General features: G+C 44.5%; 1 protein-coding gene across 3 annotated transcripts in view; it reads right to left on the reverse strand.

Annotated features, from left to right (window-relative positions):
- LOC135524176 (engulfment and cell motility protein 3-like) overlaps positions 1-22,133 on the reverse strand; it is a 38,104-nt gene that overhangs the window by 7,262 nt on the left and 8,709 nt on the right. The window contains exons 3-15 of one of the 3 annotated variants that reach the window (XM_064951452.1): positions 16,838-16,878; positions 16,645-16,717; positions 14,928-14,978; positions 14,612-14,781; positions 13,694-13,793; positions 11,465-11,616; positions 11,187-11,265; positions 10,786-10,836; positions 10,461-10,583; positions 10,118-10,240; positions 9,682-9,786; positions 9,423-9,531; positions 4,543-4,679 (exon numbers count right to left, since the gene is read on the reverse strand). In XM_064951452.1, the coding sequence (XP_064807524.1) occupies positions 4,543-4,679; positions 9,423-9,531; positions 9,682-9,786; positions 10,118-10,240; positions 10,461-10,583; positions 10,786-10,836; positions 11,187-11,265; positions 11,465-11,616; positions 13,694-13,793; positions 14,612-14,781; positions 14,928-14,978; positions 16,645-16,717; positions 16,838-16,878 (1,314 nt within the window). The other 2 variants (XM_064951454.1, XM_064951453.1) reach the window with 2 other exon arrangements.

The raw sequence follows: 22,133 nt of genomic DNA on the forward strand, positions 1-22,133 counted from the left end.
TCATTTATGAACATTTGAACATCTTGGCCATGTTCTGTTATAATCTCTACCCGGCACAGCCAGAAGAGGACTGGCCACCCCACATAGCCTGGTTCCTCTCTAGGTTTCTTCCTAGGTTTTGGCTTTTCTAGGGAGTTTTCCTAGCCACCGTGCTTCTACACCTGCATTGCTTGCTGTTTGGGGTTTTAGGCTGGGTTTCTGTACAGCACTTTGAGATATCAGCTGATGTACGAAGGGCTATATAAATAAATTTGATTTGATTTGATTTATTATTTGTGGAGAAGAGACACCAAAACTATTGTACACCTATATACAAACAAAATAAACATGACGATGGACAGAACAGGAAACATAAACAAGGGGTTGACTGAAAATAAAGGTTGAGCTCAATAAACACCAGGCCTCAATAATACCTGTCCGCAACCTGTCCCCTCTCTGCTAAGACAGGACCGACACAGCTTAAGTATAGTAGCTGGGATACTTCCACATGGACCATACCATTACAACCAATCACAAATTAATGGCATAATTACACATTAAATGATCCATCACCATCTTCAGGAAATCACATTGGCAATTCTGAAACACACACTTCAATTAATAGTGCAGAATCCTGCATAAACCAGAAATAAACCCGGGGAACATTCATCTCCCCTGAGATTTGGACAGCTTGGCATAACCCAACCACACAGGAAAAATTGCGCTACAGACCACAGACCTGGTTTGCCAACCCTCCTTATGCAGCAGGAAGGAATAATTCACCTCTTCAATCAACGAGGATTAACAGGTATGTTTTTAAAACATTCTGTACATATTACTAAAAACTGTACAACCAGTGACTGCAAAAAGAAAAAGATTCTATATTAAAAACACAGAATTCGATCATCGGTATCCTACAACACAGCAACTACATTACACCGCGCTTTATAGTATTCAAAGAGCTCTAAATAAGACCCCCAAAACCATACTAATACGTAATAGCCATTGTAATATAACATGTATTTATCCATGTAGGCAGAGAAAAATATATTTACAACAACACATCCAAGGAGAATGGCACTAAAACTGTAACTAAAATTGAGACCGTCACATACAAAACAAAGCTGTCAGTGACACCTCCCTCAAAATGCCCCCAGGTATAATCCTGTGTAACAACATTATTCACATACTGTGTAAAGACCACGTAGAAATGACTAATGAATCCAAATAGAGTATCTCACCTCCATGTTGTGTCTTTCAAGTATAACCCAGAGGCCAACAATGTTAGTTCCACAGTCGAGAGAGAGAAAAAAAATGAAATGTGAGAGGAGCGAAACAGAGAGGACAGCGGATAGAGGGATAAGAGCGAGTATCACCTTTATGGCATCAGCAGTCCAGAGATGAGGTTATTTTGTAAACAGACACCCTGATAGTCACTCACACCCCGTCCGCCCCCCCTCTCCCCTGCCGTCACTCCTCTGCTTTAACCAATAGAAAGAGGAGAACCCCAGTACAGGAGACGTTTACCTCAGCCATAGTGAGGAGCAGCTGCCTCTGTTCCCTCATAACCCAGCAGAGTGTGTGTGTGTGTGTGTGTGTGTGTGGAGGATGACTGTTATTGGAGGGAAAGTGCGTGATGGGGGACACACACACACAAAGTCCTAGTTGGAGGCACCCAGCTGGCAGCAGCGTGTTGCCAGGAGTGATTAACGGCTGGAAATCGACAGCACAGTTAGGGGTTTATTGGAGGGAAGAGGGAGAGAGAGAAAGAGAGGACGAGACAGGGGTTGTGATCGAATGAGTAGAGAGAAACAGAGAGACTGCAACAGAGGTAGAGGAGGAGGAGGGGAGAGGCTGAGGGACATGGTAGTAAAAGCCAAATATACACAAAGGGTTCTACCTGGAACCAAAAGGGGTTATTCAAAGGGTTCTCCTATGGAGACAGTCGAAGAACCCTTTATGTTCTAGAGGGCACCTGTGTCTCTAAGAGTGTAGAATCTCATTATGGGCTGTTGACAGTCTGAGGTGTGGAATCTTCTGTGAGACAGGCACGGTGGAGACAGATACCACTCACTCTTCAAGCTGTAAACAAATTCTCTCAGCACCAGTACTCTGCATTCATCCCCTTAACATTTCTCATCAGACTTAACAAGTATCTGACTTGAGGATGAACAAATCTAAAAAGGAGATAAGAAATACCCATAGGGAGATACCTTTGCTTTGTACCCCCCTCCCCTCTCTGTCTCTTTTTAACATGGCTGACCACTGTGGCTGACCACTGTCCATCTCTCCATTGTTAGTGTCCAGAGGTTTTTCTCTTGTGTAATTACTGCTGATGGAACCAATTGATTGTGAAGGACCTTTCTCCCTCGCTCTGATTCTGCTATGGAGTGGGATTCTCTTTGTGCTTCTAATGCCCAATTGTCCCTGCTCCACGGGATTGTGGGAGGCAGCAGAGGGCGCAACACAATGACATGGCCTGCTGGCTGGACACTCGCTCCAAACCAAAAGGTCAAAAGGTTAAGGGTTTATGACCAGAAAGCGTTTTGTAAAACATGGGCCTGTTGTGTGGTTTTGGTGTTAATGAATAGTTTTGTCTGAGTGAGTCCACTGTAGTTAGCATTGGAATGGAAATAGCCTGGATTGGGCCCATCCAGCCGTCTTTCCTACATTACCCTAGCACGGTTTCTATACATTTAGATAGGGCAGCCAGTCAATATTCCATTGTGGTAGCCATTCTGGATGACTAATCGATGTCCCGTTCTAACGATTACAACTGACTAATTATACCCCAGCTGGTTGCCTCCCACAGCCCTCTATAGATTAAACTCTGTGTTTCCTACTCTGTGTGGCTGTGGCAGATGGATGGTATTATGCTGCATACAATGCTTGCTCACAGGACACAGAGAACATACGATGGTGGCAGACAGGACACAGAGAACATACGATGGTGGCAGACAGGACACAGAGAACTTATTGTTTTCGGTGTAGCGCATGCAGGTAAATGCCATTCCGCTCCGGATGCCATGGAGAGCTTTGAAGTTAGATTTTCTAAATTAGATTACCACTTTGCCGCTCCACATTTGGCAATGTAAACAAATAGACCATCTATCAGACTATACACAGCAACACGCTTGGACATGATATACACACAAAAGTACATGAACACCCCTTCAAATGGAGTGGATTCGGCTATTTCAGCCACACCCAATGCTGACAGGTGTATAAAATCGAGCACGCAGCCATGCAATCTCCATAGGTAAAACGTTGGCAGTAGAGTGGCCTTACTGAAGAGCTCAGTGACTTTCAACGTGGCACCGTCATAGGATGCCACCTTTCCAACAAGTCAGTTCGTAAAATTCCTGCCCTGCTTCAGCTTCCCTGGTCAACTGTAAGTGCTGCTATTGTGAAGTGTAAACGTCTAGGAGCCAAGTGGTAGGCCACACGAAGCTCACAGAATGGGACTGCCTAGTGCTGAAGCTCGTAGCTAGTAAAAATCGTCTGTCCTCAGTTGCAACACTCACTAGCGAGTTCCAAACTGCCTCTAAAAACAACGTCAGCACAAGAACAGTTCGTTGGGAGCTTCATGAAATGGGTTTCCATGGCCAAGCATCCACACACAAGCCTAAGATCCCCATGTGCAATGCCAAGCATCGGCTGGAGTGTTGTAAAGCTCGCCGCCATTGGACTCTGGAGCAGTGGAAACATGTTCTCACCAATGAAGAATCACGCTTCATCATCTGGCAGTCTGACGGATGAATCTGGGTTTGGTGGATGCCAGGAGAACGATACCTGCCCCAATGCATAGTGCCAACTGTAAGGTTTGGTGGAGGAGGAATAATGGCCTTGGCCTGTTTTTCATGGTTTGGGCTTGACCCCTTAGTTCAAGTGAACGGAAATCCTAACCATACAGCATACAATGACATTCTTGACAATTCTGTGCTTCCAACTTTGTGGCAACAGTTTGAGGAAAGTCCTTTAACTGTTTCAGCATGACAATGCCCCCGTGCACAAAGCAAGGTCCATACAGAAATGGTTTGTCAAGATCGGTGTGGAAGAACTTGACAGTTTGGCACAGAGCCCTGACCTCAACCCCATCGAACACCTTTGGGATGAATTGGAACACTGACTGCGAGCCAGGCCTAATCGCCTAACATCAGTGCCCGACCTCACTAATGCTCGTGGTTGAACGGAAGCAAGTCCCTGCAGCAATGTTCTAACATCTAGTGGAAAGCCTTCCCAGAGGAGTGGAGGCTGTCATAGCAGCAAAGGGGGGACCAACTCCATATTAATGGACATTATTTTGGAATGAGATGTTTGACGAGCAGGTTTCCACATACCTTTGGTCAGGTAATATAACTGCTATCTACTTGTAGACATGCTCCCTGTACCCTTCAACAAATTTGTTTCAAATGGCAAGAGGCTGTTTCTGGTACTTGTACATTAGAGTACAGTGTGTGGAAAGGGGAGATATAGGGTGAGAGTGAGACAGATGTGATGCTGAGACATGGGGTGGGAGAAAGAGGGAGCTATATGGTGACATTGCAGTGTGGGTTGTGTTACCTTGTCAAAGTCCTCCTGCGTGGCTCTCATCTCCTTCCAGGTCTTATTGAGCAGCTGGATGCAGATGCAGAAGAGCTCATCCAGCAGCTGGTCCTGAGCGAAGAAGATGGGGTGGTAGTCTGAACCTGTTTCTGAGGCTAGTGAGTGAGTGAGTGAGTGAGTGAGTGAGAGAGAGAGAGAAAGATGAGCAGATGATCTCTCACATTTTTCAGCATGTTTTTACAAAAATCTAGATTTAGAGTCAGATAAACTTGGATCTTTCAGCAAGGACATATACAGGATACTACCCTCCACAACATAACCTTCACTGCAAATCAGAACTCTAAACCCACAACCTGATTTTGGATTCATACTACCAAAGATTCTTATTTCCAAGCTATACAGCAAATGCTCTGGCAAACAAACATAAACCTGAAAACACTATCCAACTTGGAATGGAGTAATGTTTAGTCTGGAGCTACATTTAAAGCAAAGAAGAAAAATACATTAGAATTATATATTTTACTTTATAAGGACTGAATGCTAAGATAAAGCCTTAGCTTGGACAGAACATATCTGAATGAAACTTCAATTTGCACTGAGGTGTGAAGTGAGAAGTGAGCTCAACAATGGCAGGAGAGTATCACAGCGTACCCCACCCAAATGCAGAGGCATCTGAAGCCCTCTCCTGCTGTTCAGAGTTCATTACAATGCAGGACACTCTGGATGTTAAAAAAAATGACAAAGCATGAAAAAAAATAAGCTCCTTATGGAAAATCAAAAGACACACTTTGCTGACTATTATAAAAATGGGAACATAAGCAACTTAATATTCCACACAGACCATCCCCTGGCATGGAGCAGAGCTATATTAACCAGACTATCCCCTGGCATGGAGTTATATTAACCAGACCATCCCCTGGCATGGAGTTATATTAACCAGACCATCCCCTGGCATGGAGCAGAGCTATATTAACCAGACTATCCCCTGGCATGGAGTTATATTAACCAGACCATCCCCTGGCATGGAGTTATATTAACCAGACCATCCCCTGGCATGGAGTTATATTAACCAGACCATCCCCTGGCATGGAGTTATATTAACCAGACCATCCCCTGGCATGGAGCAGAGCTATATTAACCAGACTATCCCCTGGCATGGAGTTATATTAACCAGACCATCCCCTGGCATGGAGTTATATTAACCAGACCATCCCCTGGCATGGAGTTATATTAACCAGACCATCCCCTGGCATGGAGCAGAGCTATATTAACCAGACCATCCCCTGGCATGGAGTTATATTAACCAGACCATCCCCTGGCATGGAGTTATATTAACCAGACCATCCCCTGGCATGGAGTTATATTAACCAGACCATCCCCTGGCATGGAGTTATATTAACCAGACCATCCCCTGGCATGGAGTTATATTAACCAGACCATCCCCTGGCATGGAGTTATATTAACCAGACCATCCCCTGGCATGGAGCAGAGCTATATTAACCAGACTATCCCCTGGCATGGAGTTATATTAACCAGACCATCCCCTGGCATGGAGTTATATTAACCAGACCATCCCCTGGCATGGAGTTATATTAACCAGACCATCCCCTGGCATGGAGCAGAGCTATATTAACCAGACCATCCCCTGGCATGGAGTTATATTAACCAGACCATCCCCTGGCATGGAGTTATATTAACCAGACCATCCCCTGGCATGGAGCAGAGCTATATTAACCAGACCATCCCCTGGCATGGAGCAGAGCTAAATTAACCAGACCATCCCCTGGCATGGAGCAGAGCTATATTAACCAGACCATCCCCTGGCATGGAGCAGAGCTATATTAACCAGACTATCCCCTGGCATGGAGTTATATTAACCAGACCATCCCCTGGCATGGAGTTATATTAACCAGACCATCCCCTGGCATGGTGCAGAGCTATATTAACCAGACCATCCCCTGGCATGGTGCAGAGCTATATTAACCAGACCATCCCCTGGCATGGTGCAGAGCTATATTAACCAGACCATCCCCTGGCATGGTGCAGAGCTATATTAACCAGACCATCCCCTGGCATGGTGCAGAGCTATATTAACCAGACCATCCCTGGCATGGTGCAGAGCTATATTAACCAGACCATCCCCTGGCATGGTGCAGAGCTATATTAACCAGACCATCCCCTGGCATGGTGCAGAGCTATATTAACCAGACCATCCCCTGGCATGGTGCAGAGCTATATTAACCAGACCATCCCCTGGCATGGTGCAGAGCTATATTAACCAGACCATCCCCTGTCATGGTGCAGAGCTATATTAACACACTATCCCTCTGTTAAGAGGGGGGGGGTGTTAGCGATGGGTGGAAACTCAGGATATTAGACATCGAGGACTCGGAGTCAGCCAACGTCAACCTGTACAAGTCTGGAACAGTAATGGTACAGGGCATTCCCAAACAGTTTCAGCTGGACCTTCACATAATCAAAGAGGTAGCTCAGCAGGATAAGATTTCCCCATCTTGAGTGTCAGACCAGACCTCTTCATTATTCAACCCCACAGACGAGCAACCCCAAGCAGGTGAACACACTCCAGTCAGCACAAAAAAAAATAGTCCAGCACAACAACACCCCCTCAACCAGACACAGAGAGCTGGAGGTGGAGAGAAACATATCGACACTGGACTGTGGTGAGACAACAACAGGAGAAGAAGAGCAGGAGCAGGAGAAGAACAGAGCACTAGAGGAGAAGGTGAGTGTGCTCGAGGAGAAGGTGAGAATGATGACATGTGGCAGAGAACAACCCATTAGAGAGCTGGCCACCCCCACAAAGAAGCCAGCAGAACAGCCCACCTCAGACCCTGACAAAAGTCTGGACACCACAGCAGAACAGTCCACCCCAGACCATAGCCTCGACATCCCAGTAAGACAGACAAATGAAGAACCCCAAGCTCAGGGGATCCCACCCCTGAGCACCCCTCCTGTCAGCCACCCTGATAGCCCTCCTGACAACCCCCCCACACCCACTGAGGACATACACATGACACAGATCGTACTCCTTATGGACTCAAACAGGACATATATACAAGAAAATGTACTTTTCCCCCAAACACAGTGTCTAAACTCTGGTGTCCAAAAACCCAACGCACCCTAGACCTTCTGTCCAACAAGGTTCTCCTAGCCACATAATAATACACACAGGCACAAATGACCTGAGAACACAGGAGAAAAGGGTGGCCACAGCACTAAAGGCAGTAATTTAAAAAGCTTCTTCTACCTTCCCCAAAGCACAAGTGGTTAACTCCACCCTGCTACCACGAAAATACTTCCACCTTGCTACCATACAGCGGGTAAACGCAAGTATTTCCTGTTGACTGTGCCTAAAAAGCAAATGTACACCTGGCCCAGCCTTTACGACCAGGTCCACCTATACAAGGCAGCAGTGCAAACCTTTGTCCATACCCTAAAAGCGTCGCCCTCAACTGCAGCCCCAACACCTCACACAGGAGCAACAGACACCCCGCCCAGACCAGCGAGACACCTCCCCCCCGACCTACATCCAGACCAGCGAGACACCCCCCCCCGACCTACATCCAGACCAGCGAGACACCCCCCCCCCGACCTACATCCAGACCAGCGAGACACCCGACCTACATCCAGACCAGCGAAACACCCCCCGTGACCTACATCCAGGCCAGCGAGACATCCCCCCTGACCTACATCCAGACCAGCGAGACCCCCCGACCTACATCCAGACCAGCGAGACCCCCCCCCCGACCTACATCCAGACCAGCGAGACACCCCCGTGACCAACATCCAGACCAGCGAGACACACCCCCCCCCTGACCTACATCCAGACCAGCGAGACACCCCCTCCCCCCGACCAGCGAGACACCTCCCCCTGACCTACATCCAGACCCCTCCCCCCTGACCTACATCCAGACCAGCGAGACACCTCCCCCTGACCTACATCCAGACCACAGAACAGAGCAATACTCAATCATGAGGCATCAAAGCTAAAGGAACTGAATAATATAAAGAAATGCTATAAATGGAATGAAAGTAGTGTGGGAACCTACCAAAAAACAATTAGGCATCAACAAATTAAATCCCTTTTAGACAACTTCCTGGACAAAACATTTCACTATATTGGGAAGGTGTAAACTTGGCAGTAGAAAACCTACACAGTCTATTTGACCACTCAGCTTCCCTATCAAATCTAAACATTTCAAACAGAAAACTGAAGAAAATGAACAACAATGACAAATGGTTTGATGAAGAATGCAAAAACCTAAGAAAGAAATTGAGAAACCTATCCAACCAAAAACATAGAGACCCAGAAAACCTGAGTCTACGCCTTCACTATAGTGAATCACTAAAACAATACAGATATACACTACGTAAAAATATGGAACAGCACGTCAGAAATCAGCTCAATGTAATTGAAGAATCCATAGACTAACCACTTCTGGGAAAATTGGAAGACACTAAACAGACAACACGAATAGTTATCTATCCAAAATGGAGACGTATGGGTAAACCACTTCTCCAATCTTTTTAGCCCTATAACAGAGAACAAACCGCAAAAACAAAAACTATTAAAGACTACCAGAACCCATTGTATTCTCCAATTATATTGAATGAACTACAGGACAAAATACAAACCCTTCAACCAAAAAAAGGCATGTGGTGTAGATGGTATCCTCAATGAAATAACAAAATATACAGACCACAACTTCCAATTGGCTATACTTAAACTCCTTAACGTTATCCTTAGCTCTGGCATCTTCCCCAATATTTTGAACCAAGGACTGATCGCCCCAATCCACAAAAGTAGAGACAAATTTGACCCCAATAACTAGTGGGATATGCGTCAACACCACATGTACTAGCTCAGGTTAACTTACGGGGCTCTCCAATGCTTAGGATCTCACACAGGATGAGAGTGAGCTGGATGCTGCTGCGGGCAAATGGACACTCGTGCTTATCCTCCCTACTGCTGTTCTCCAGAACAAACTAAGAGACAGAAACAGAGAAGGGAGAGAAAGTGTCATGAAGATGACATACCTACCTAACCTGCACCCTAACAAAAGACCCATGTTAGTCCCTTTAACTCCCTCCCACACCCTCCGTTCCCTTGATTTCTCTTCCCCTCCCTATTTTCACCCTGCTGTAGGCATCGGGGTAGCGGGAGGCAAAGTGGGCCATGGTGTCTAGGGCCAGCAGGCCTGGAGGGGCCCGGAGCAAGTCCTGACCTGGGTTACTGTTGTTCTGGAGAGAGAGAGAGAGGACAGAACAGGGATAAGAACACACACGGTGTATGGTGGGAGACAATGAAGAACGGTATAGATAAGAATAAGACTCGGACAAGTTTAGCAACTGTGAATGATTAATAGTAAGTGATAAGAGTGGAATCACAACGTCTGATAGCGGGGCAATTATATCAACCAGCAACGGTTGGTGTAGATGAGAATACGACTCAGTTGAAAGCGACAGCTTATTGTTGACAGTAAGTGATAGACGAGGTGAGTGAAGAGACACAGAGGCCCAGTGAGTGGGACCGAAAGATGGTGGTAAGTGGAATCTCATGGAGTAGACTCACAGAGAAGCCCAGCTTCTTGAACTCCTTGGCGCAGAGAGAGCGTCGTCGCTCATGACTCAAGCTGTTCTCACTCTCCGTCTCAAAGGCCGCCTGCCTCAGGCCATGTAGAATCTCCCGCTGGTCCTGGAGGAGGAAGGGGGAGGACAAGGATGGGGTCGATAACAGTAGAGGGAGACAAAGAGGTAATGAGAAGGAGTATATATATATATTTATATATATATATAACTAACTAAGTGGATTTCAAGGATACAGATTCAGCACTTCTCATTAAACTCCTCTCTCCTGAAGTGGGTTAGAGACAGTGGTTTGCTGTGGTTGGTGGGGGGGGGGTCATCTAACTCACCTGGTTGTAGGAGTCCAGGGGCATCCTCATGCGAGACTCCAGGTGGTTCAAAGTGACAGACTGGAGGACGTACAGGTAATGGGCCATCTCATCCCCCACGGAGGCAGAACTATGGATGATGTTCTGTGGGTCACAACAAACCACGAGGAACAGGTTCAAAACAGAGCGGTATTTACTAGGGTTAAAATGACTAAAAGGAGGCAAAAAAAGAATAACAATTCTGCTATAACGACAATTGTATTTCCTCCAATTTGATATTTGAAAGGGAGCAATGACAGTCAGGTATTATTGCACCTCAATCTAGGAACATTCAAAATGGCTTTACCTTATAGATATACTGTCGAAGATTTTTCTTCCCTAGGAAGACAAACAGCTCCTGAAAAGCAATAGTGTATGTTATTACCTGATAATTACCACTAGTACCGTCAGTTATTAATAATGAAATGCACTGACACTACTTTCCCCACAAGGAGGCAGTAAAAGCTACTCGGTTACAAATCAGGTCAGGGGGAGGGACACAGCAGGTCTTTGCCCCCCAGCTGCAGTGACATAATGGTCACATAAATCAGTCTAAAACCCTTTGTTTTGAACAGACTCACTCAGCCTGGTTAAACTGATTAAAGTGACTTGCACCTCACTCTGGAAACCAGGGCAGACAATGGGGAACGAAAAGAGAGAGAGAGAGCAAGGATAAAGAAAGAGAGAGAAAGAGATACCATGTTGTACCTGTCTGTCTGCATGTCCAGCTGTCTGTAGCAGAGCCATGAGGAGGGCCATGGCTTTGGTTTGAATCTGCTGGTTTGTCCTGGAATAAAGATAGTGTGGGTGGACGTATGAGTGTTGTTTTGAAAAATTGCATTTTTCAGAGCTAGATTTAACTGTAAAATGATTTGGAGATGGGGTCTCTATGTTTGTAAGCATTTACAGTATAAGCACGCTCATTCATTGGAGGAACTGCGCGTCGTTCGTTCCCACCATGCTACCCATGGACGACACACACTTACACCTGCAGTTGTGAGAGCAGTCTCTCTAGAGTGACTTCCTGCTTGACCTGCTGGAAGAGGCTGCTGCTGCTCAGCACCATGCTCTCCAGCATGGCCAGGGACACCTGCTGGATGGACGCATCCAGCACCGTGGCATTGACGAAGCTGGCAATCTGAAAGGTACGATGAGTCAGACATCGGGTGAGATAGATACAGGAGGAGTAGCGTGGGAAAAAAATGGGATAACATGGGAATGGAATCGGTTGAAACTATGCATGATGACTAGTGGTCACCAGAGCTCCTACAGACATTTCTTCATGGCCAAAGATTACACACATGAACATTATGGGTACAGTTTTCCAGACACAGATTAAGTCCAGTCCTGGCTTTAAATATCACTCTCAGATGATTATATCTGAAAGACCCTTTTAGTCCAGTACTGGGCTTAATCTATGTATTGGAAACCAAACCTAAGTGTATTGTCTAATTCCTTACACACACATACAGTGGGGCAAAAAAGTATTTAGTCAGCCACCAATTGTGCAAGTTCTCCCACTTAAAAAGATGAGTGGCCTGTAATTTTCATCATAGGTACACTTCAACTCTGACAGACAAAATGAGAAAACAAAATCCAGAAAATCACATTGTAGGATTTTAATGAATTTATTTGCAAATTCTGGTGGAATATAAGTATTTGGAGAATAACAAAAGTTTCTCAATACTTTTATATACCCTTTGTTGGCAATGACAGAGGTCAAACGTTTTCTGTAAGTCTTCACAAGGTTTTCACACACAGTTGCTGGTATTTTGGCCCATTCCTCCATGCAGATCTCCTCTAGAGCAGTGATGTTTTGGGGCTGTTGCTGGGCAACACGGACTTTCTACTCCCTCCAAAGATTTTCTATGGGGTTGAGATCTGGAGACTGGCTAGGCCACTCCAGGACCTTGAAATGCTTCTTACGAAGCCACTCCTACGTTGCCCGGGCAGTGTGTTCGGGATCATTGTCATGCTGAAAGACCCAGCCACGTTCCATCTTCAATGCCCTTGCTGATGGAAGGAGGTTTTCACTCAAAATCTCACGATACATGGCCCCATTCATTCTTTCCTTTGCACGGATCAGTCGTCCTGGTCCCTTTGCAGAAGAACAGCCCCAAAGCATGATGTTTCCACCCCCATGCTTCACAGTAGGTATGGTGTTCTTTGGATGCAACTCAGCATTCTTTGTCCTCCAAACACGACAAGTTGAGTTTTTACCAAAAAGTTATATTTTGGTTTCTTCTGACCATTTGACATTCTCCCAATCTTCTTCTGGATCATCCAAATGCTCTCTAGCAAACTTCAGACGGGCCTGGACATGTACTGGCTTAAGCAGGGTGACACGTCTGGCACTGCAGGATTTGAGTCCCTGGCGGCGTAGTGTGTTACTGATGGTAGGCTTTGTTACTTTGGTCCCAGCTCTCTGCAGTTCATTCACTCGGTCCCCCCGTGTGGTTCTGGTATTTTTGCTCACCGTTCTTGTGATCATTTTGACCCTACGGGGTGAGATTGTGCATGGAGCCCCAGATCGAGGGAGATTATCAGTGGTCTTGTATGTCTTCCATTTCCTAATAATTGCTCCCACAGTTGATTTCTTCAAACCAAGCTGCTTACCTATTGCAGATTCAGTCTTCCCAGTCTGGTGCAGGTCTACAATTTTGTTTCTGGTGTCCGTTGACAGCTCTTTGGTCTTGGTCATAGTGGAGTTTGGAGTGTGACTGTTTGAGGTTGTGGACAGGTGTCTTTTATACTGATAACAAGTTCAAACAGGTGCCATTAATACAGGTAATGAGTGGAGGACAGAGGAGCCTCTTAAAGAAGAAGTTACAGGTCTTTGAGAGTCAGAAATCTTGCTTGTTTGTAGGTGACCAAATACTTATTTTCCACCATAAATTTGCAAATAAATTCATTAAAAATCCTACAATGTGATTTTCTGGATTTTTTTATCCTCATTTTGTCAGTCATAGTTGAAGTGTATCTATGATGAAAATTACAAGCCTCTCATCTTTTTAAGTGGGAGAACTTGCACAATTGGTGGCTGACTAAATACTTTTTTGTCCCACTGTATGTATGTGTGTATGTGTGTATGTGTGTATGTGCGTATGGGTGGGTGTGTGTGTGTATGTATGTATGTATGTATGTATGTATGTATGTATGTATGTATGTATTAGTCCTCCACTTCGTCTATAGGAGCCAATAGTTGAGGAACCTACCTTCTTGATGAAGACAGCAGAGACGTTCTCCCATGATACAATCCCATGATCCATCAGCTCCATGAAGCCTGTCAGTGTGTGGGCCATGATCAGAGGGGCCCTTACAAACACAACACACACACACACACACACACACACACACACAAAAACAACTCTTAGACCAGAACATTAGAACATCATTGAATACAACCTTGACATAGAAAACCATAGACAACACTGAGCATTTACACTGATTGGGTTCCAGGTACAGATAAGAAGACGAAACCAGACTAAACCGTCCCAGGCTGATGCCTTGTAAATAAGAATTTGTTCTTAACCGACTTCCCTAGTTAAATAAAAAGATTAACAGAATGCGTTTCATGCCTTCACTGAGATTCAAGTGGTATAATTGATTCGTGGGAAAGTGTGTTTTCTAAACAAGGCATGATGGTACATCGTCAAAAGCATGACATCAGGCTCATATCCATGGCATCCCATTGGGTCTCTGATAAACATCTTAACCCCATCACTAGCTATGCAACACAAAGCTGAAAATTCTTCAGAGCCAATTCTCCATACCAACTTGATGTCCTTTTTTGACTCACATAATGCAACTAAAGAAACCAATTACAGCTTCCTTGAATTCCGCCATAGTAACTATGCTAACAGTGTGAGAAAAAGGCCAGACTCAGCCCATACTTCACCCAGGAATGTGTTCCCACATGTGAGGAAATCACCTCATCTCTTCACCAGCAACTATCAAAGCACAGCAAATATATGCACTCCCCCCCCATCCACTATAGAAGGTTAGTTGGCGAGAGAGTGGAGAGAGAGTGAAGGATTGTAGTGATATATGTTATTGGGGAAAATAAGACAAACAGAGACAAAGACTCAGAGACACATTGACATATGTAGAGAGACATCGAGAAGGGAACTGACTCGTGAGCGTCCTCTACGATCTTCACCAGCAGAGAGTGGCCATTACGGCTGATAAACTCCTGGGCAAACGTGACATCAGTAGACACGCAGGCCAGCTGCTTCAGCGAATCACAGCGCACGTCTGAGTCGGAGCTCTGGATGCCCTTGTAGAGGTCCTCGGCACAACGGCCCTACAACACGCACGCCATAAAACCCCAGACAAAAGGATGGACGAAGTAGTTACACTGATAATGCAATTGTAATAGGCCTACATAGCGTGCAGACACACACAGCCACGAGGGGATTATCTCTGTCAGGCTTTTGTTTGCAGACTCACCGGTGCCTTGGTCAGACGGAGAATGCAGCCATTCTTTATGTCCAGACGGTTCTAGAAGACAATGACACACAGTCATACAGGCAATGAAAGCCGACTTAGAAATGGCTTAGACTGATTACTGTTTTCAAACTGTACTAAAGGGACATAATTATGAAGTGAGAGAGGGCGAGCGAGAGGTAGAGAGAGAGTAGAAAAAAGGGAGAAAAAAAGAGAGAGAGAGAGATGGAGTTGATTTAGTTTCAGATGAATAGCCCAGGAAATAGCTCAACATCTCTCCACAGACACAGATACCCACAAACGCAAAAATAGACTTGCTTTATAATTTGACACGCTATGACGCCGTTGACGCTTGCAGCCCATCTGTTCTCTCATTAACTCCTGTGCATTCTAATTCCAGTGTGAAAACACTGGTTCACGTGCGGAAAAAAACACCTTTTGTTTGAATTGAGCTTTGGGATCAATATCATGCCAAGTGTATTGTGAACTCACAGCATGCATTTTGTATTTGTGTATCATGATCTGTACAAATAAGTACCAATCCACAAATGTAAATCACTAATCCACAAACAAACACCTTTTGATTAGTATTTGTAAATCGATAAATTGCATTCTGATGTTTTTATAACTGAAAATACGCAGGTCATTTCCAAGGGCCTCAAGTTAAATGACTGCCATAAAGACAAAAAAAGTTCTCTCGCGTAGAAAGCGAGTTGTAGTCGTCGTTTCCCTTGCTCTGCAAGGGCCGTGGCTTTTGTGGAGCGATGGGCAACGATGCTTTGAGGGTGACTGTTGTCGATGTGTGCAGAGGGTCCCTGGATCAAGCCCAGACTGAGGCGAGGAGAGTGACAGAAGCAATACCGTTACAAAGTCTGAGCCCATATCCTACACCTCACCTCTACCGTTTGCATGCCTCTCCTGGGGAAACGGATAGAGGCCTCAGGAATACTTATGTCTCCATAATGCTCATCGTCTGTGCAGCATGAGACAGCGGATGGATTATAATCCCTTACAATGTATGACATATCCGTCACATTTAGTGATGCTGTCACACTGGCCAGCTAATTCAACTAGTTGGGTGATTAACGGGTGTACACCGCAATAGTGTTGCAAATATAGAGTCCTCTAGGGCTTCGATTATTTACGTGGGACGTACTATGGATACACATATGGTTACCATACTATAATTTCTGCAGTCTTGAAAGGCAGGCATCAACATGGCCGAACTAGAGGCTGCCAGCGATTTATAGAAACTGCATTCTATGGGTACAAAACTGTTTTATACAAATATAAAATCACTTTCTATGCATGATAACTTTTTGTATTTTTCTTGTTGTCAAATCCCTACCAAAAGTCAGGTGACCTAAGCGCTTCCAAATATGGAGTGGCAGGTTTGCCATATCTGTCATGTTTGCGCATATCTCTCCTATGTGCACATTTTTATGGCAGGCATTTTACTTTAGGCCCTTGGAAATTACCTGCATTGCCCCTGGTCGAGGGGTGTGTTTGACCTCTCCAAAGGTCACCAGCATAGTTTAGCTCCAACAGCTACCCACACCCAAGTCACTGGCGTTGATGACATTTCAGACATCACTGGCATGACAGTGAAATCCTCTACTATCAAGTTATAGTACAGAAGCTACACACTGAACAGCCAGAGAGACCGGTTTGTTCACAGACAGCCTCCGTGATCACAGTAAAGAAAGATCAATCAACTCACAGATTCAGTGATGTAGGTCTGAACACCGTCGGCATACTGGAGGGCGTAGTTATCAGGGCCCGGAAGATTCCACCTTAAAACACAGTCATCATAGCCACTGTAACTACTGCAATAGGACAAAGTAGTTGCTTGAACTCCACAAGAACAGCATTAGACCAAATAGAAAGCGCTTTTTAAACATGAACACACTTACCCGTCACAAACCTCCTTAATTACGGCAGAAAGGGGCTTTTTCTGTCAGAAGACAAGCACAGGTGTGATCAATGAGCAGCAGGAAGTAAGAAGTGATTTAGATATCATGCCTTCATTTTGTAAACCACGGTGGAACTATAGTACACCAGTCCCATGACCTGACCCTGGTGATCCTAGATAAACTCAAAGCTTTTACTTCCTCTATGCTGCTGACTAATGTATTTGAGGTAGCATGGAAATTCAGTGCATTGAAGAGGCAAACTACTCCAAAGTCTACACATCAATTGCCCTGTAATTTGTGGTATACATGGTGGTCAATGAATCAAATGTTTTGGTGTACTGTGGTAGACCTATCGCTGCTCTGTAATTAGTGATCTGTAGGGGGTCAACCAATCAGAGGTTTTTGGTGAGGTCTGGTAGTCCAATAGGAGTGATTGAGGGGCTTGCGGGTTAGTTATTTTCTCCCATGAAATGTCTACAGAACCAGCCTGTTCACAAATCCTGGACATTACATTAAAGTTTTAAGGTTTACTCTCTAACTCAAAGAACATTCTGTGGTACTGTTGAAGTACTAAACATCTTAATATCAAGTGTTAAGTACAGTACCAGTCAAAGGTTTGGACACACCTACTCATTCAAGGGTTTTCCTTTATTTGTACTATTTTCTACATTGTAGAATAATAGTGAAGACATCAAAACTATGAAATTGCACATATGGAATAATTTAGTAATAAAAAAAATAAAAAACAGTTAAACAAATCCAACTACTTAAATATTTGAGATTCTTCAGTTGCCTTGATGATGGCTTTGCACACTTGGCATTCTCTCAACCAGCTTCATGAGCTAGTCACCTGGATTTTTAAAAATTTTACCTTTATTTAACTAGGCAAGTCAGTTAAGAACAAATTCTTATTTTCAATGACGGCCTTCCGGTTACTAGTCCAACGTTCTAACCAACGCTCTAACCACAGGCCACCCTGCCGACACTGCATTTCAATTAACAGGTGTGCATTGTTAAAGGTTCATTTGTGGAATTTCTTTCTTTTTTAATGCCTTTGTACCAATCAGTTGTGTTGTGACAAGGTAGGGGTGGGATACAGACAGAAAATAGCACTATTTAGTAAAAGACCAAGTCCATATTATGGCAAGAACAGCTCAAATAAGCAAAGAGAAATGGCAGTCCATCATTACTTTAAGGCATGGAGGTCAGTCAATCTGGAAAATTATAAGAATTTTGAATATTTCTTCAAGTGCAGTCCCAAAAACCATCAAGCGCTATAATGAAACCGGCTCACAAAACGACCGTCACAGGAAAGGAAGACCCAAACTTACCTCTGCTGCAGAGGTTAACAGAGGGTAAGTTCATTAAGAGTTACCAGCCTCAGAAATTGAAGCCCAAATAAATGCAAGTTCAAGTAAGACACATCTCATCATCAACTGTTCAGAGGAGACTACGTGAATCTGGCCTTCATGGTTGAATTGCTACAAAGAAACCACTACTAAAAGGACACCAATAATAAGAAGAGACTTGCTTGGGCCAAGAAACACGAGCAATGGACATAAGACTGGTGGAAATCTGTACTTTGGTCTGAGTCCAAATATGAGCTTATTGGTTCCAGCCGCTGTCTCTCTGAGACACGGCGTAAGTGAACGGATGATCTCCGCATGTGTGGTTCCCACCGTGAAGCATGGAGGAAGAGGTGTGATGGTGCTTTGCTGGTGACACTGTCTTGATTTATTAAGAATCATGACACTTAACCAGCATGGCTACCACAGTGATACGCCATCCTATATGGTGTGTGCTTAGTGGGAATATCATTTGTTTTTCCAACAGGACAATGACCCAAAACACACCTCCAGGCTGTGTAAGGGCTATTTGACCAAGAAGGAGAGTGATGGAGTGCTGCATCAGATGACCTGGCCTCCACAATCACCCAACCGCAACCCAATTGAGATGGTTTGGGATGATTTGGATCGGAGAGTGAAGGAAAAGCAGCCAACAAGTGCTCAGCATTTGTGGGTACTCCTTCAAAACTGTCGGAAAAGCATTTCTCATGAAGCTAGTTGAGAGAATGCTAAGAGTGTGCAAAGCTGTCATCAAGGCAAAGGGTGACCACTTTTTTGTGCCATTTTTTCTTCCCAATTTGTTGTATCCAAGTGGTAGTTACAGCCTTGTCCCATCACTGCAACTCCCGTACGGACTCGATAGAGGCAAAGGTCGAGAGCCGTGCGTCCTCTGAAACACAACCCCGCCAAGCTGCACTGCTCTTTGTCACACTGCTCGCTTAACCGGGAAGCCAGCCACACCAATGTGTCGGAGGAAACACCGTACACCTGGCGACCGTGTCAGCGTGCATGCGCCCGGCCCACCACAGGAGTCGCCAGAGCGCGATGGGACAAGGGCATCCCGGCCTGCCAAACCTTCCCCTAACCCGGACGATGCTGGGACAATTGTGCGTCACCTCATGGGTCTCCCGGTAGCGACCCCGGTATCGAACCTGGATCTGTAGTAATGTAGCTAGCACTGCGATGCAGTGCCTTAGACTGCTGCACCACTCGGGAGGCCCAAAGGGTGGCTACTTTGAAGAATCTAACATCAAAATTATATTTGGATTTGTTTAACACTTTTTTGGTTACTATGATTACATGTGTTATTGCATAGTTTTAATGTCTTCACTATTAATGTACAATGTAAAAAAATAGTAAAAAAATAAAGAATAACCCTTGAATGAGTAGGTGTGTCCAAACTTGACTAGTACTGTATATCTTTCAATGGATAAAACACAATGTAAGTGATTGCATAAACAACTCAATGTTTGGATGCTAAATTGAGGTTTTGAATGGATATGATTTTTCAAAACTTTTAAACGTTTTTAACTTCAATGAGGTAGTAGAGGGACACTTACAGATCCACTCGACCGAGAAGGGTAACTGGAGTAAGGTTGGCATCCTGGATCTGATCCTGGGCTGCAACGCCAAGGCGCTTATCGTGCAGCTCAAGTCCGATCTTAATTTGATCAATCTTTAATTGCAAGTGCTGAGCGATTAACCGACATTTCGGTTAAATTAGTTGAATTCAATTGCATTTATTTATTTATTTATTTAACTAGGGAAGTCAGTTAAGAACAAATTCTTATTTACAATGACGGCCTACCAAAAGCCAAAAGGCCTCCTGCGGGGACAGGGGCTGGGATTAAAAATATAAAGAAATATAGGACAAAACACACATCATCATACAACACAACACTACATAAAAAGAGACCTAAGACAACAATCGCAAGACACCAACAAATGACAACAGAGCATGGTAGCAACACAAAACATGGTACAAACATTATTTCATTCTGGTTTTGTTTCTGTGAACTCGATGTGCAGTTTCTGTAGACATAAATCAGATCAAGGCTGAACTGTGCGATGTAGTTTTCCAACAGGCCAATATTCTACACTGTGCTAAACTGAGGTGGTAATTAACTACATTGACCATAATCCTCTGCGGGCCCACGTAAAACTTGTTCTGTCTGTGCGGAGACAGAGGGATCAAAAGCAGGTGCTTCACAAACCTGAAAAGACATGATCTAAGCAGTCATAAAAGTATGCCTTATCTACTTTGAAGAACAAATAAAATAGTGATAGTCAGACAGCATGGGCAGCAGTTCTATAGAGAAGATGGTAACTTGGAATTAAATAAAGTCATCAAATATTTTATTAAAGTAAAGCAATGTGAATAGTAAATAAATGGTTAATAAGTGATACGCAGTAATGGGCAGTCAATACCATCATGGAACGTTTATTAATTGTTTTATTCAGTGTTGTTACAGCATTCAATCCATGATAACAATGACTGAGATTACCTTGAGGGAAGATCAAGGCGGAACTACATTATTGTGGACAGAATTGCAAAATCTCCACGAGACCTGGGACGGGGTCTGAGGATAAAGTGAAGGAAATTCTCTCTAAGAAATGTAAGACAAACCACAGGAAGATTGAGGTGTTGTGCGCCTACAGGATCGGGAAACCCTCCGCCGGCCCAGGTGACCGGCCCAGGCCGATAGTGGCCAAGTTCAAAGACAAGGTAGCTGTTCTGGAAAAGAGACAAGTATTTGAGAGGAACGTACATCCACAACGAGGACTATCCTGAAGCTGTGCGCCAGAAGAGAAAATAACTTATCCACTATGACAGGCACATTGTCCACCCTCCCTACCAACAGCCTGGAAGGGATGACAGAGCCAAGCCTATGGGTTTGTAGCTTCAACCCCACAGCAAACACACACACTTACACACAAACAGTTTATGGACTGCTTAATGTTTTTTTTTCTCTTGCTTTGTTTGTTCTTTTACATATTAAATGTCCATCTCTGAGAAGTACCCAGGAAAGGCCTGAAAACAGCCCATATTAATATATGTAGCCTTAGAAATAAGGTTAATGAAATCAATAACTCGCTAACATTCTTATATTAGCCATTTCTGAGACTCCCTTAGATAATTCCTTTGATGATACTGCAGTAGCAATACAAGGATAACATCTATAGATGAGACAGTAATACTTATGGGGGAAGTAAGTATTCAGACGCTTTACTAAGTACTTTGTTGAAGCACCTTTGGCAACGAGTCTTCTTGGGTATAACGCTACAAGCTTTCCACACTTGTATTTGGCTGTGTGCTTAAGGTTGTTGTCCTGTTGGAAAGTGAACCTTCGCCCCCCTCTGAAATCCTGAGCACTCTCTGCACTTTGATCTGTTTATCTTTCCCTCGATCCTGACTCCTGACTAGACTCCCAGTCCCTGAAAAACATTCCCATAGCATGATGCTGCCACCATGCTTCACCGTAGGGATGGTGACAGGTTTCCTCCAGATGTGATGCTTGGCATTCAGGTCAAAGAGGCATTCAGGCCATCTTAGTTTCATCAGAGCAGAGAATCTTGTTTCTTATGGTCAGAGTTCTTTAGGTACCATTGTGCAAACTCCAAGCGGGTTGTCATGTGCATTTTACTGAGGAGTGGCTTCCGCCTGGCCACTCTACCATAAAGGCATGACTGGTGGAATGCTGCAGAGATAGTTGTTCTTCTGGAAGGTTCTCCCATCTCCACAGAGGAACTCTGGAGCTCTGTCAGTCAAACCGATTGCTTAGTTTGGCCAGGCGGCCAGGTCTAGGAAGAATCTTGGTGGTTCCAAACTTCTTCAATTTAAGAATGATGGAGACCACTTGTGTTCTTGGGGACCTTCAATGCTGCAGAAATGTTTTGATACCCTTCCCCGGATCTGTGCCTCGCCACAATCCCGTCTCGGAGCTCTACGG

This window comes from Oncorhynchus masou, chromosome 31 (assembly GCF_036934945.1).
Source record: "Oncorhynchus masou masou isolate Uvic2021 chromosome 31, UVic_Omas_1.1, whole genome shotgun sequence".
NCBI lineage: Eukaryota > Metazoa > Chordata > Actinopteri > Salmoniformes > Salmonidae > Oncorhynchus > Oncorhynchus masou.